Source organism: Trachypithecus francoisi, unplaced genomic scaffold (genome assembly GCF_009764315.1).
Source record: "Trachypithecus francoisi isolate TF-2019V2 unplaced genomic scaffold, Tfra_2.0 Lachesis_group3, whole genome shotgun sequence".
NCBI classification, from domain to species: domain Eukaryota; kingdom Metazoa; phylum Chordata; class Mammalia; order Primates; family Cercopithecidae; genus Trachypithecus; species Trachypithecus francoisi.
This window is the reverse complement of record NW_022681468.1, coordinates 103,661,802-103,677,515: the sequence shown is the minus strand read 5'-3', so window position 1 is coordinate 103,677,515 and position 15,714 is coordinate 103,661,802. Positions and strand designations below refer to the sequence as shown.

At 39.2% G+C, this 15,714-nt stretch overlaps 1 protein-coding gene across 15 annotated transcripts in view; it reads left to right on the top strand.

Annotated features, from left to right (window-relative positions):
- Nucleotides 1–15,714, top strand: part of AKAP13 (A-kinase anchoring protein 13) — a 364,057-nt gene that overhangs the window by 229,505 nt on the left and 118,838 nt on the right. Inside the window, exon 1 of one of the 15 annotated variants that reach the window (XM_033189131.1) lies at nucleotides 7,599–7,822. The exons of the other annotated variants lie outside the window; for them this stretch is intronic. Coding sequence (XP_033045022.1) covers nucleotides 7,742–7,822 — 81 coding nt within the window. The 5' untranslated portion in view covers nucleotides 7,599–7,741. Of the gene's footprint in view, nucleotides 1–7,598; nucleotides 7,823–15,714 lie in introns of those variants that run through there. 15 annotated transcript variants of the gene reach the window in all.

Below are 15,714 nucleotides of genomic sequence, written 5' to 3'. Positions count from 1 at the left end.
GCCATGTTTAGTGTTCTTGGCACTCCAGGTTTTAAAAATTCTAATGTATCTTAAAAACATGTTTAGAAAAATTTGACAATACAGAAAACATTTATTATGCTTTGAATAGGTGCAGTTTATTATATGTAAATTATACTTCAGTAAATCTGTTTAAAAATTAACTGATAATAAATACTTTTCAAGGTCTAGATTACCATCTGAAATAGGTTTTTTTTTTACCAGTGGTTTTGTCTGAATCACATATGCATTTTGCGCTTGTATATATACCAACTATTTGGGTGGGAAAAATTGCATAAGGTTGTGAATTCATTTGAATTGACTATTTGGTGGTATAGTTAGCATGTTTAAGTAGGTCAGGCGTAGTGACTCATGCCTGTAAATTCCAGCAGTTTGGGAGGCTGAGGCAGGTGGATCATTTGAGGTCAGGAGTTTAAGACCAGCCAGGCCAACATGGTGAAACCCTGTCTCTACTAAAAATACAAATATTAGCTGAGTGGTAATGACACGTGCCTGTAATCTCCAGCTACTCAGGAGGCTGAGGCAGGAGAATCACTTGAGCCTGGGAGGCGAAGGTTGTGGTGAGCCAAGATTGTACTACTGTATTCCAGTCTGGGCAACAGAGTGAGACCTTGTCTCAAAAAAAAAAAAAAAAAAAAAAAAAAAGGAAAGTAAATGTGAAGAGAAGATATTCTTCTTACCTTAATGCCTTAAAAGGGATGCTATGATTTATCGTAATTTTACTCAAACATTTTCACTTAGGGGCTTTATGAAATTGGTAAAATTTCTACACGTGAGAAGAAGTTCTTGTGTCATTGTACTATTATGAAGTGGCTTTTGTTTTTGTTCTTGTTTGTCAGTGGTGGGCTGTCTAATGTTCTTGTGGTCATGCTAAAAAGAAATGCTGCTAGAAGATTCAAAACTATAAGTAAATATGGCTTATAGTTTTATCAAATACAACAGTCTTTAGGATCTGGCTTTAAATAGACAATATAAATGGTTATCAAACAGTACACTGCATGAGTAATGTCTCACTTACCTTTTGGGTAGCATTATTTGGCAGGTTGAATAGGAGAATGCCATACATTAGTATGTATTAATTTCAGGAAGAAGTTTTATGAATTATTGTCTATTGTATAGAAGATTGAGGAATGGGACTCAGAATTCAGTTGGCTTTGTGGCTGATAGACCAGCATTTTACTCAATCTCAGGAGTGGTGGGGTTGCGTGCGGCGGCTCACGCCTATAATCCTGGCACTTTGGGACACTGAGGCGGGTGGATCACGAGGTCAGGAGATCGAGACCATCCTGGCTAACATGGTGAAACCCCGTCTCTACTGAAAATATAGAAAATTAGCCGGGCGTAGTGGCGGGCACCTGTAGTCCCAGCTACTCAGGAGGCTAAGGCAGGAGAATGGCATGAATGTATTAGGAGTGCTAATTGATGGACAGATATCCTACCAGGGGAAGCTTTTAGTGATATAATTCTGGGTTCCATCATTAGCCTTGCTCTTCAGAGTTTGGAGAAACAGCTGTTATTTCAGTGATGGAATTTAGATTCACTATGCCCTCTTTAGGCTAAAATGGTAAGTTTAAAGCAAATGAGAATTCATTTGAGATAATGTATTTATACAGAAAGCTATAAAGTAGGTTTTAAAATAAAATCACAAGATTATAGTTTAAAGGAGACCTGATGCTGTAAGTCACACTGAAAGAAAATATATGGGAAGTAAGTTTATTTCACAATAAGCTTATCCTTCTAGTGGTGCGGTATGTGTGTCAAGAAAACCAATTTGATCTTAGTCATCCCAGTGTGCACCATGTCAGAGGATTTTGTTTGTGGCATCCACATCACAAGAAGTACACTAACTAGAGAGCACTCAGGTGCTCTGTTGTCTGAGGAACCGTTGTGGGAATCATGATTCGAAAGAGAAGCCTGAAGAACATGGTGAGGCACGATGGCCATCTTTAAATATCTGAAATGCTGCCAAAAGAAATAACCAGTGTTTGCTCCAAGGAAAAAAGCCAGATCAGTGTATCTGTTCATTTTAAGGAAGACTTAAATTGTCAATATCCAGAGATCTTTTACTCTGTGTGTTTGGTTTGTTCATTCAGATTTTTGTAAGATATTACTATAGTGAGAAACTTTTTGAAAGTGGAATGTCAAATATTGAAATGTTGGCAGAAAAGCTGAGTCCATTTAATATAAAATTAAGAATCACTTGGCATTTTTATTAAAAAAAAAAATCTTTTTCTGTCCTTTAGCATTTATGTAAAAATCAAATGTAGGAATATTGATAATGAGCAATGAATCCCAAGTTTTCTTTCCTCAAATACTAACTTTTTTCTGTTATAGTTTCATTTCTTGGGGGATTTATCAAGTGGCAAGATAAGATGTAGTGGAAAGACTGAGTTATGGAACTGAGTTTAAAGCAAGCCTGTTTTATTAGCTGTGTGATGTTATATAACTGATTTAAACTCTGAGTGCTACTTTTCCTCATCTGTAGACAGTAAAATTGCATCTTATAGCTTTTTATGAGGAATAAATGAAATTGTACTTGTGGAAGCACCTGGCAAACAGAAGGTATTCAGTAAATGTTGTGGTTAATAGATCTTGCTCCAAAAGACCTGTCCTTGAGATTAAACTGTCCTGTCACTGTTTTCCCAACTGAAATTTTGATTCTGCCATCTCCCTTTCTTCCTTCCCCCTGCCTTTTATTTCATAAAGCTGTTGGTAATTTTAGTACGATTTAACATTTGTGTGTATGATCCATGAGACCTTGTTCCTGTAAAGAGCACAAGTTTATGAAGATAGTTTTTTCTTATATTCTTCCATATTAATTTGTTATTTTAATTGTTGCTATTATTGTCAGTTTGCTGCCGCCAGTTAATTTGTCTTAAGATTTCTTCTTGTAAAGACAGTAAAGGGTTAAGGAAAGGAGCTGTTGGCTACTGCTTGCTACTAATTTGAAAAGAAATGGCTAGTTATGGCCTTCTAGGTCTCTCCTTCTCCTTTACCCTTTTACTGTCTGGTAACCTTCAAATCTGTGTGTCAGTGAAGGCTAGGAGGGAACAGTAGAACTGCTTCTCCTGGAGCCATAGCACCTAGCACCTAAACACCTGCACTGAAATTTATAAGGAAAGCCTAATTGGAGACAATGCCTTTGCAGCCGTTGTAAATTATTTTTTTCTTTCACCTGTGAAATATTCATTCATCTTATTTGAAGCAGTCTATTATCTAAGCAAACAGGAGTTGCTCAAATGGAGGCTAAATGTTTTATCTATATTCTAATACGTTTTACCACCAACATATGTGTAACTCTGGATGACTCACTATATTTAAGTTTAGATTAATGAAAATTGTTGACTGTGGTAAACTTTTGCTTCCCATTTCATGTGAAGAACAAGGTAGATTATGCAGGAATAATGTTTTCTGCAAGTTTTAAGAGAATGTCTCAATTCCCTTTTCTTTCTCCTCTGAAACTACCGTATCCTATGAACTATATGGCAGGCGATAACTTCCTAATCTCAGACTGGCAGTATATAATATTAGAGTAAGAAGGATCTTCAGATATGACCTAGCATCAAATCTCTCTAATTTTTCCATTCTGGAAATCTTGGTCCAGAGGGTCAAACTAATATCTCCCAAGTTGCTCAGTGAGATAATGGCACACCTAGGAAGACAAAGAACCCTTGATTTTCACTTAGTACCTTGTGTTCTCTGCAGAGAGTAAAATTGATCATTGGTGAGTCATTAACCAGTGTCCCGTCACATGCTGCTACTTTATGTTCACTTTGGGCTTTCAGGAAAAAATACTTAGTAGCAGAAGATGAGCCCCATCCCTATCCCCACACCCCCACAAAAATATTCACTGGCCTTTGGTGTTCTGTTTGGGTCTTCAGCATTCCCCACTAGATGGTGCCTTAATTCAGAAACTTTGCTGTGAGACTGCAGACGGGCTTCTGCCCTAACTGGAACTAAAGCAACCACAGTGTTGACCCATAAGAATGCTTAAACAATTTGGTAAGGTGTTAGATCTTGAGGTTAAGTAAATCAAATGAAAATTTAATTCATGAACACAAATGCTATAGCTAAATTAAGATGTATAAAATGTTTTTATATTTCATTTTCTGGAATCTTTAAGAATTGCATGTTGGGCCTGTGGCATGAGACAGACTAAAAGCACCGGTTGTTTTTAAAGAATCTGGGACCCTTTGTGTGGATATAGGGCAGGATGGAGGCTACAGAGAGAAAGGAGAGATAATTAATACTGTAAGTAACTACTGTTAAGTAGTATGGCTGTAAATAATAAAATGTTTTACTACAGGTTCCCCAAATTAAAGGAAAAGGGAAATAAATTCAGAACCCCCTTTAAATTTGTAACTCTCAGCTCTGGTTTAGATATGAAATGATTGGTTGCTGTATTTCAAAATCCTAGCAGAATTACTGTTCACTGGTTCCAGATGTTTTTGATAAAAACTTGGAATTGTCACATCAACTGCAAAAGCACAAGACTGCAGATTCTGTCTTCTGTTGGGGAGTGCTGAGCAGATCCAGAGGGGAAAGCAACACGGACTCTTTTCTTCACCCAAAGCATTTATTTCCCAGCCAGGGTATTTGTCCTCCAAGAAGGAACAGAATATGTAAGGAATTGTCCTTTTAATATGCAGAAAGAGGAGGAAATCTAGCTTTCCAGCTTGTGGCACAAATCCAGAAGTTAGAAATAAAAAGGTTAGTTCTATATGTCTCAAACAGTAATCTAGGCTCTTTCAGAAAATTGTATTATTTTGAAACAATTTTCCCTCTCCTATAAACTTCCTGAAGACAGACACCTTGTTACCTATTTCTTTTGCTTGCCTCCACTAGGAGTCACAAAATATCTGTTAGATTGATATAGATTATCTGCATGTAAGTCACTGGACAGGGTTAGGGTAGAAAAGCTTTTTTTTTTTTTTTTTTTTTTTTTTTTGAGGCGGAGTCTCCCTCTGTTGCTAGGCTGGAGTGCAGTGGCACGATCTTGGCTCACTGCAACCTCTGCCTCCCACGTTCAAATGATTCTCCTGCCTCAGCCTCCCGAGTAGTTGGGACTACAGGCATGTGCCACCATGCCCAACTAATTTTTGTATTTTTAGTAGAGACAGGGTTTCACCATGTTGGCCAGGATCTCGATCTCTTGACCTCATGATCCGCCTGCCTTGGCCTCCCAAAGTGTTGAGATTACAGGCATGAGCCACCGCGCCCTGCCGGTAGGAAGATTTTAATGGTGATTAAACCATCTCTGATCCCTAGAGAGACATGCCTGGGAATCGTGGAAGCAGGAATCATTTGATTCTAATTAAAACAGAAGGGAGTGGCAGTGAGGAACAAACCATATTTCAGACAGAGGGGAGGCAGCTCTGTGTTCAAAAAAGAAGAAGGGCGAGTTCTACATTCTAGCTTGGTGAAAGCTTTTACAGAAAAGATAATAAACTATCAATTTATCTATTCAAGCCTAAAGGCTCTTTCTATCTGTGCCCTAGACCACATAGTTTGGAAGTATTTGTAAATCTCTGGTCAGGTTCCCATGCTTTTGATAAGCCAGAGCAAGAATTTTATTTACAACTTTTAAATCTCTGTCAAATCATCTTGTTTCTATTGTTTTCTAGCCTCATTTGTAATGAAAAGCAACATCTGTTTCACTGCACATGTTGGTACTGCTACGGAGCCAAGGCTCACTGGTGGCATGAGAAGGGGAGGGGTTGTCCACCTTCATTCCTCGGATGAACCAGTGAGGAATAGGGAGATAAAACCTTATGGCTTTTATTTCGGATTAAAGCCTGTAGCTGTGGTGTATTAATAGAAAGTTGAGGAAAATGTTTGCACTCTTCTTAGCAGGGTTTGCTGTTTCCCTCATTTATGCTGGTCAGCGACTTGAATACCTGGCCTGAGGACATGGCTGATCTATATCCTTTTTCTATACCTGAAAAACCTTTTCACCAACTTTGTTTGCAATGTCAACAGAAATGTAGGTGTTAAATCTCTCCTCTCCTCTTCTGTTGTGGTATTTGAGCCCCTGCTTTCACAGCCTACCTAAGGACTACTCTGGCCAACTCAAGGAAAATGTCAGCAGCTCCTAGAAAGAGAAATCCTTTTTTTTTTTTTTAATCCCTTTTTCTTTTGTTTCTTCACTCCTTTCTGCTTTTTGCTCCCCTCAGTTCCTCATCCTTTTCCCTCCCAAATCGTTTATGATCCAAGTAAGAGAGTGTCTCAGGTGAGAGAATGCATTCTGAAGTAAGTCTTTCCCTGAGAATGTTAGGGTGGGGGCTAGAAGGGTGTGGAATAGTAAGAAAACAGGCAAATGAGGTAGCAGACCCACATTCAAGACCCAGTTAGTGTGCATAGAAACACTGAAGGAGAAGTCCCAGCCAGACAGCTATGCTTAGTCACAACAAATATTAACATATCCAGAACTCCTTTGTTCCACTCCTTTTCTTTTTCATTTTCTTTAAATCAACTCCATCATCCCTTCTCCCTCCCCCAAAATAAAGCTTAACTCTTGATAATTTTTAAACCTTATCAGACACATTTGTAGCCACATCTTGATCCTAGAAACATAACTGCAATATTTGGCTAACATTTTTCTCATGTTAAATCATTGCCTTGCATTTGGCAGGGAGGTACAGTGTATGCTTTGGGTAGTTTCAGTTTTCTGTACCTTGGGACAAGTCCGTTGTACACGCTTGTGGTGTTTAGTATAACACCCCCCTTCCTTTATTAGCATACTACTCTTGCAATGCCTGACAGAGCCTTTTTCATAGGGGTGGGAGGAGGAGGAGGAGGAAGAAGAAGTGGGTTGGAAAAGGAAGCCTTGTTTTTCTCTTCCTCTGTAGATGAATCATGTTCCCACAACTGCAATTGGGTTTTCAAACCTCCCAGGCTGCGGGTGCAGAGCTGAAAGAGCAAGCAGTGACGTTCTTGAGAGAGAAGGAAAAAGGGAGGAGGAGGCTGGCTAGGGAGGGAGGGAGGGAGAGAGGGAGTACTGCAGGAGTGGTCTTTTTTTTTTCCCCCTTTTACTCTTCTGTCCTTAGAGATTTTCAACTTAAATCAAAACCAAGTCCCACTGCCTGGTGAGCAAGAGACAGACTCTAAAGACTTTGCTTTGAAAAGCATCTCCCAGCTTCTACTTTTTTTTCTTTAAGGAAAAGTAGATTTTCTTTGTCTTTGTTTTTGTTTTAAGCAAGAACAGAATCTAATGACTTTTTTCATGTCATCGCTTTGAAATAGCGTCGTCTTCCTTTCTTTCTCTTCCTCTTCCTGGCAAAGTATATACTGGACTTTTATTGCCTTCTTGGGTTTTTTTCCCTACGTGTATCAGCCGTTATGCTTGGCCAGTTTATTAATTTTTTTATGGGAGTCGTTGCCAGTGATGGAAACGGTGTTTGCTTCTCTTTCAGTCAAGATCTGCACAAAGTATAGCATTAGGGGATATTTATCGTTTATATTATGAGTTCTACATTCATCTTTCCAGCACTCTGAAGTTACCAGCAAGTTCTCAGTCAGTTCAAGGAATTGGATTCTCCTTGATTTCTTTTTAATTCATTGTTTTTGACCCCTGTGAGAGTTTTTATATAGAGAGGAATCTGGAAGGCAGAGATCTCCTCCACCTCACCGTGAGAAATTTGGAACTAAGGACTCACACTGGTTCCCAAGTTAACAGTGGATATACTTCCTGCATTTTCTCTGTTCTTTCCTGCATTTGGGCAAAATGTATGAACGGCACAAGAGGCGCTACAGCCTCTGTGACATCTCCAAGGTGGACAGGACTGTGGACGTGGTGTTGCTGAAGGTAAGGGGGGCCGCACCTCATGCATTTTGAAGCTCTGCAGGCTATTTTAGGGCTTTGAACCCAGTAGCCATGTCCCTGGCCCTCCTGTATTGGGAGAAAGGCTGAGAAATCTGTGCACAATGGAGGATGAGGGGTGATTGTAAGCCTCTTAAAGGAATATCTGAACAGGAAGCAGTAGGTGCTTGGGAATCAGCATTGGACTACTTACTGTTGAGATGTAATTTTACTTGCATTAAAATGGATTCTTATGCTTAGGAGAACCTCATACTGTTGAAAATTACAGAGGGAGAAATTCACCTTCCAAGTTGCTCTGTTTGTCCTTCTGTCTCTGTCACCCCTCCACTCCCAGACTCTACCCCCATCTGCCTGGTCTCTTTCTCTGTCAGTCTCTCTCTGCCTCTGTCTTTTAAGTATTTCTGTCTTTTGTCTGAGTCTTTTCTGTTTTTCTGCTACGGTCTCACTCAATTCTTTAGGGGAAAGATAGGCAACATTTATATTTCTTTTGGAAGGATTTCCAATAAACCTATTTATTAAGGTGGCAGAGCTGACCTTTTGGCTTGGTTTGACTGCTTTTCGGAGGTAGCTTCTGACTTTGTTGATAGCTGTATTTGTTTGTGTTCTCAGCATTAGTGATGTTTGGTGTCTAAGCAGGATGGGGGCGGAGACTCTGAATAGCTAATTGCTCACAGAAGGCATCCTTGAATCTAAAATTAGTAAAAACTCCTCCAGCCAGTAAGATGAGAGTCTGGGAATGTTGGACAGCTCAAAGAGCACTTTTTGGAAATTTAGTAGTTTTCTGGCAAAGGCAGGGGAAACTGGAAGTCAACCAAGCGCTTTATAGATGATGGAAAGAACCCCAGTATCTGAACTGAGGCTCTGTGGAGGTGAGGGTGAGTTTAACCAAAGTGGAAATACATTGCCCTGGTCGAGGAAGTAGTGGACCTATTTTATTGATTTATCTATTCAGTTTATTACTTGGGTCTTTTTGATTTTCTTTGATCAAGTGAGGCTGAGGAATGGGCTCAGAAGGCTAGACACAAAAACCAATGAAATGCCATGTTGGGCAGGGCACTAGGTAGAGTAGTTGTGATTTGTGGTAGAGTGTTGTAAGTGTCTCTCCATAATCATTATCAGGTGGTTGACTTGCTGGGCCTTGGCTGCCAGCAGTTGGTAACTTGGTGTTTTGAAATTGTTCCAAGATATTATTCATTTTGGGTTCTCTGAAATGTGATTTTCTCTGTGAGATCACAGTGATGTTTTAAAATTTTTGTCCTCATATGATGTATTTAGGAGAATCTCATTTTTAGGATCTTTTTGTGCATGATACCCTATCATTTTGCCTGCGGGTGGGGAGAAGGATAAAAAGAAAATCTGAGTATCACAAGAAATATTGAACATTTAAAGTAATGCTAAAATATATAATACTTTATACTTTAGGTGGGCATGGAAAGCCTTTGCGAATGGAGCTAAATCAGTACAGGCGTATTGGCCTCAGAGTTGCTGTTTTATAGTTTTAACGAAGCACCTCCATATACATTTCTTAATTTGAGACTTGCCAGGCAGTTACTTTTTACCCCGTATTCATATGAAGAACCCGAGGGTTTTCTTGAGCATGGTGAGGGGTATGAAGAACTTGAGTGACAAGAATGTGTTTTTTTGTTTTTTTTCCCCCCGCAAACCTACAACTAATAAAGGTGTTTGTTTGTACTATCCTGCCCAATAAATAATAAAAAATTTTCAGTAGAGAAAACTTCACTTCTCAGAAAATAGTCATTAGTAAATAAACACCAGGAGTCCTGAAAACACCGTTTCCAGTTTAAAATCAGATGGGGGCATTTGTTGTTAGTTTCTTTGCTTTGGAGATGGAGAAGACAACATCATTTAGAGCTGTAAACTTAAAGAAACCTAAGTACCTATCCCATACGAGCCACGGGGTACAGTCTTTATCCTATTATTGCTTAAAGGTAGATAATAAATAGAGAAATTTATAATACAAACTATTGTGATTGATTTGCAAGAAATGAGTAGGGTGCTGTGTAGTGGGCAGAACTATTTCATATAGAATGGTCTTTGGACAGAAGATCTTTTCAAGGTGCAGACATTTAAAAAGCTGATCTCCAGAGGATGGAAAGACATTAGCTATGCTAAGGAAGAGCTCTCTAGAAAGCATGAACAGCAAATACAGGGCCCTGAGGAAGGAAGGAGCACACAGGACCATTGTGGCAGATGGGAGCACCTTGAGTAGAAAGTGGGGTAGCAGGATGAGAAGGCCAGAGCCAGAGGTAGGACCTGGAAGAGCAGGGCCTTGACAGCTGTGGGGAGGATGCCTTACCTCTCAGTGTACATGTTGAAAAGATTATTCTGGGAGTAATTGGTTAGCCTGCCGTTACGATAGCACAGGCAGAATAAGAGGGTTTTGTAGTCTGAAGTGGGAAGAAGTGAATGGATATGAGACACAGACATTTAATGTTTACATTCCTACTCTTTGTCTCATTTTACGTATGGGAAAACAGATTTGTGTAGTTAATAACTTTCCCAGTGTCTCACATCTCGTATGTAATTGATAATTGATAATTACATATGAGTGCAGTCCCAGGTTGGACTGTTTCAAAGTCTATGTTTTTCTTGCTATCCTAGACCTCTTTTTTGAGTCGATCAATTCCTTTTATTATATGAATATGTATATTAGCTTTTATTGATATATGCATATGTGTTCTTTTTCTATCTTAGACTTTTGGTCTCTTCTTTCTCAGTGCAGGAATTCCTTCTACAATATTTAGGACAGGTACACCATGGCTTATAAGTTCATTTTGTCCCATGATTTTTAGCAAAGTTTTCTCACAATTCTAAAAAACCATTTGGTAGGGTTCTTCAGTTATTTCTACAAAATTATTTCAAATTTCAGTATTTTCTATTAGTGTTTTAAAAAAATAGTTATGTTGGGTGCCACGTAAATTCTCAAGCCATCCTGTACATGTTCTCCACTTTTATCTATGGAAGTTTGCTTTTTTGTACTAAGGAGTCTGTCATTTTTATCTGTTCATTAATATTATCTAAACACTCAAAACAACGTTTGTTGGTTAAATGAATTTATCTTTGTAAGTATGGATTCATAAACATCATGTTATATAAATTGTGTTTAACGGATGAGATGAAATGTGGCAGTAATTACAGAGTTTAAATTGTAAGCCTGTCACTTTGGTATTCCACATTTACAACTCCGGTCCCTCCCGTTGGCATCCTAATAATTCACTGTAGATTAGCTTCAGCGTTCTCATTCTGTGTTGTGTACCGACACTTTCTTTGGCTTCTTCTGCATTCTGCCCTGATTCCTTTGTTAGTTCTGCATAGTTTCATGGTAGCTTTTCTGTATCAAGACCTTCTTGTAAGATTTCCCTGAGGCTGGATATGCTAGTGTTGTCCTCACATCAGCTCTTCTGTCCCGTCATCAACCCCCAACACCTCTGAAATATTACCTCTATTCTGAACTTTTTCTAAGTAATAAAACCTAAGTTGATAGTATTCCTTGGTCACCCACTCGTCTGTTACCCAGCGTAATATACACATACCCATTCCTGTTCCTCTGTATATGACATTCCCCCATTTCTCCTTTCCCTGATGCATGCATGACTTCTGACTCTTACAGTATGTGGTTGGTAACTATGAATCATATGCTAAAAATGGGATATGAAAGAATTGTAATTGTTGGCATGGGCCCTTTGGTACCAACATGCCCATTTTTCTTAGCTTCCTTCAAAAAGCTAGGGTTGACTTCGGAAGTTAGTGACTGATGGGAGCTTTCACCCAATTGAGTTCAGTAGCCAACTTTAGCTCATGGTGAGCATTACTAGAGGACAGCAGGTATCAGAAACTGACTGTAAAATTAGCGTACCGAAAGGAAGCAGGTCAGAATCAAGGATTAACTGCTGATTTACATGGCTTTAAGCCTGGGCCACTGCTGTTTTACTAATTTTGTAACTTTCGGTACCTGGAAAAATACTGCCTGTTAATAGTAATGTGATTCTTCTTGTTACTGATGATTTATAGAGAGTATTTTGTAGGCAGCAATTCAGAATGTTAGCTGAATGGTTAAAAGATTTGCAACCGTGTTTTGTGTACATTGAATGAAAATATTTACAGAGGAGGACGATCCCCTCCCCACTCATGATGCTTGGGAAGGCCACACGAGCTCATTGGCTGAGGCTGAGGAGGAGTAGTCTGTCTCTAATTGTGGTGTCTTTTTGCAGAGAAACACATATTCCCTAAAAGTTTGCTTACTGTAAGAGACGTCCACATTGCAGCAAAACAAAAGACATAAGGAAGCTCTGGATTGAAGACAGCCACATATATAGCCACTCAGATACAGTCCGATTCCCTGAAAAGACTTTGACTCAAATGTTGGCTTCTATGTCCGGATGGTGGGTTTTTGTTTCCTTTTGTTCAGCCTTGTAGCTCAGGCAGGATCTCCTGAGACAGTTGCAGAGGAAGTAAATATGGGCAGTGGCTGGGAAGGCTGGGTGTAACCATGAGCTGTATTATTAGGATGTTCAGATACGAAGAGTAACAGAAACACTGCCAGAAACAAAGGCAATTCCCTCTCCACTGAAAATATGTACAGCTCTATTTTCTGACTGATGGGAACACATTGTGGGTGTGGTTTAGGGATAATCACAAGGGGCCCGTAGGCTTCGTGTCAGAAATTTAAAAGTTACCTGGATAAGTCTGACATTTCTTCTGAGGTAATTTCCATTATCATGTGCACCATATTTCATGTGCACCATAATTCACCAGAACTTTGGATGTTGAATACCTGTGGTGTCCATGGACTGGTTGTCATGGAGATAGTATGGACAAAGGAAACTAATGACTGTGTTTTTAAGCTAAAGTGTCATAAATGTGATCAGAGCCAAAATGTATGTTTTGGTGACTTGTCTCTCCAAAAGATATAGATGTTTAATGGTAAAGTCTCTGTTTCCCACAGTTGCAGCTACTTGCTTTTCTGATCACCAGTTCACTTTCCTACCCATTTAGTCAATTGCCCGTCCTATACTTTGTTCACAGCTCAAGATTCCAAAAGGGTAAATCTGAATAGAAAGATACGTAATTATCTTCGTTTTTCTCTTTAAACTCAAATTATTCGCAATGCCAACAGTGATGATTCTTCCTATTCTGTCTCCTAATTCTGCTGATGATCAGAATCTTTTGCCAGGATTTGTCTCAGAACTGACTGAGAAGAGTGTTGATAGAGTAAGGAACCAGTTTATCTATTAGTGTGAAAAACCTCAGTCTTTGAATCAGTTTGGAAAAGAGACTAACATGAGAACAAGATCCCTCTCATAAAAAAATGTCTGGTGGCTTTTGATTTCCTGCAGTATATGTTTCAGATGTGGCCAGGCACAGTGGCTCACATCATGCCTGTAACCCCAACACTTTAGGAGATTGAGACAGGAGGATCACTTGAGGCCAGGAGTTGAAGACCAGTCCGAGCATCCTAGCAAGACCCCCATCGCTTAAAAAATGGAGCCACATAGTGTGGCCTTTAAGTTGCCTTGGTTGTTTGAGTGAGAAAGAAATAGTAGAGTTGTTGATGAATAGAAGAATCAAGACTAGGACAAATTTACCTGCCACATCAATGATTCTGAAATAGGGCAGAAGGAGGGGGAGATGTTTTGTAATCTACTTTACATCTCTTAAGCAGCTTACTTTATAGTAAGCACAATATTCCTCACACATGAATATGATATGCTTGGTATTGCTGTTTCACAGGATGTGGTTGAAAATGCTGATACATGTTTTGACATTCTTTCCACACACAATACATATGGAGCTTGTCCTCTGGTTAATGACATTGACCATGATTGGTAGTGTCTGGCCCAGGTTACTGGCTCTGACTGTAACTGTGTGGGCTGCCTGACTACTTTTCTCTAAACAAGCTTGCATATCTCTAACTGCTGCACATTCATTTCTTAATTGTGATAAAATGTACATACCATAAATTTTAACCATTTTTAGATATATAGTTCAGTGGCATTAAGTACATTCACACTGTTATATAACCATCCCACTAGCTATCTCTTCAGAACTTTTTCATATTCCCAAACTGGAATTCTTTACCTGTTAAACACTAACTTCCCGTTCTTTTTGCCTGCTAGTTTGGCAACTATCATTCTATTTTCTATCTCTATGAATTTGACTACTTTAGGTACTAAGTGGAGTCATACAACATTTGTCCTTTTGTGACTGTCTTATTTCACTTAGCATAGTATCTTCAGGGTTCATCCATAGTATAGCATGTGTCAGAATTTCCTTTTTAGGGCAAAAATAACATTCCATTGTAAGTATATACCGTATTTTGTTTACCCGTTCATCCATCAGTTGACATTGGGCTGTTGCCCCCTTTCGGCTATTGCAAATAATGCTATTATGAACATCGGTGTACAAATATTTGTTTGAGTTTCTGCTTGCAGTTCTTTGCATGTGTACCCAGAAGTGGAATTGCTGGATCATAAGGTAATTGTATGTTTAATTTTGTTTTCTGAGAAACTGCCATACTGTTTTCTGCAGTGGCTGTACCATTTTACATTCCCACCAGCAATGAACAAGAATTCCAGTTTCAACACATCCTCGCCAACACTTATTTTCTGTCTTTTTCTGTTTAAAAGCCATCCTATTGGATATGAAGTGTTACTTCATTGTGGTTTTGATTTGCATTTCCCTAATGCACACTTACTTTTGTCCTGTTTGTGTTTGTAAGAAGCCAGCAAGTATGAGCTTTCCAAGCCACCCCATCTGCAAATATGTATTATCTACTATGAATGCTACCTTTAGTGTATGTCTTTTCTTTTTGCAAGCTCTGCCTTGGCTCTCTTGCATGCTCTTTTCATCCATTACCTCAAGAGTAAATGAAGCTAGCGCCAGCCTTTCTCTCAAGCTTCCAAAACCTTCTGTAACCATTTGCAAGACATGTTGTTATTTCAAACTCAACATGGGCAAATAGGGTACATCATATTCTTCCCTCTAGATTTCCTGTATCTGTTTGTTGTGGATCTTTGACCCGTTTTTCTCTCTTACTTCTGTGAATTTTGCCCTTTGTACTAGCTTTCTGATGTATATCTTTTATGTGCTCCCCAGTCCAGGTATACACTATCTCTAGACTAGACTAGTTCAGGCTCATCCTAACTGGCCTTTGTGTCTCAGATGCCATATGTTTCCTTCCTCCCTACTCTCCCATTTTATCTGTACACATCTAGAGTTATTGGCCAAGAATAGTACTGATCTTTTTACTACCTTGCTTATATGATTGGCAGGGTCCACCCTTGTTAGAGAACAAAGCCTAGATTCATTGTAGCTATATCTCCTGTTGTTCTTCCTTGCTCAGTTTACACTTCTGGATACTGTTGGGTTCAAAAGCAAAAGTCTTTAACCTGGGTTATGAGGCTATGCAAAGAACCACTGATTGTGACGTAGCATGCATGTTCCTGGTGAGAGTTCCATGGCTTCTTGCAGATTCTCGAAGGAGTCTGTGACGTGAAAGGCTATGAAGTCCAGCTCTGGAGTGTCCTAACTGCTTTGCTCATGCTTTTTTTGTATAGCTAGAATTCCCTGCCTTACCATCTTTCTCTCTCAAGCATATTGTCTGCTTTTAAAGCCTACCTCGTATACCAACACTTTTGTTGAGCTTTTCCCAGATTCTTGAGCAGGAATTATTTTCATGCTGGGGACTTTCCTTTGTGGATTTTAGCTGTTTGTGTACCTCTTGTATTACACAAATTAATCAGTGTTTCCCAACTTACAGGCCATGGTTTGTGGAGCTATCTCACTGAATCTGATAATCCATAGACTCGTAAGGATGTATGTATATATCTGTCATCCTGGGACGTCAAGCCTTTGTA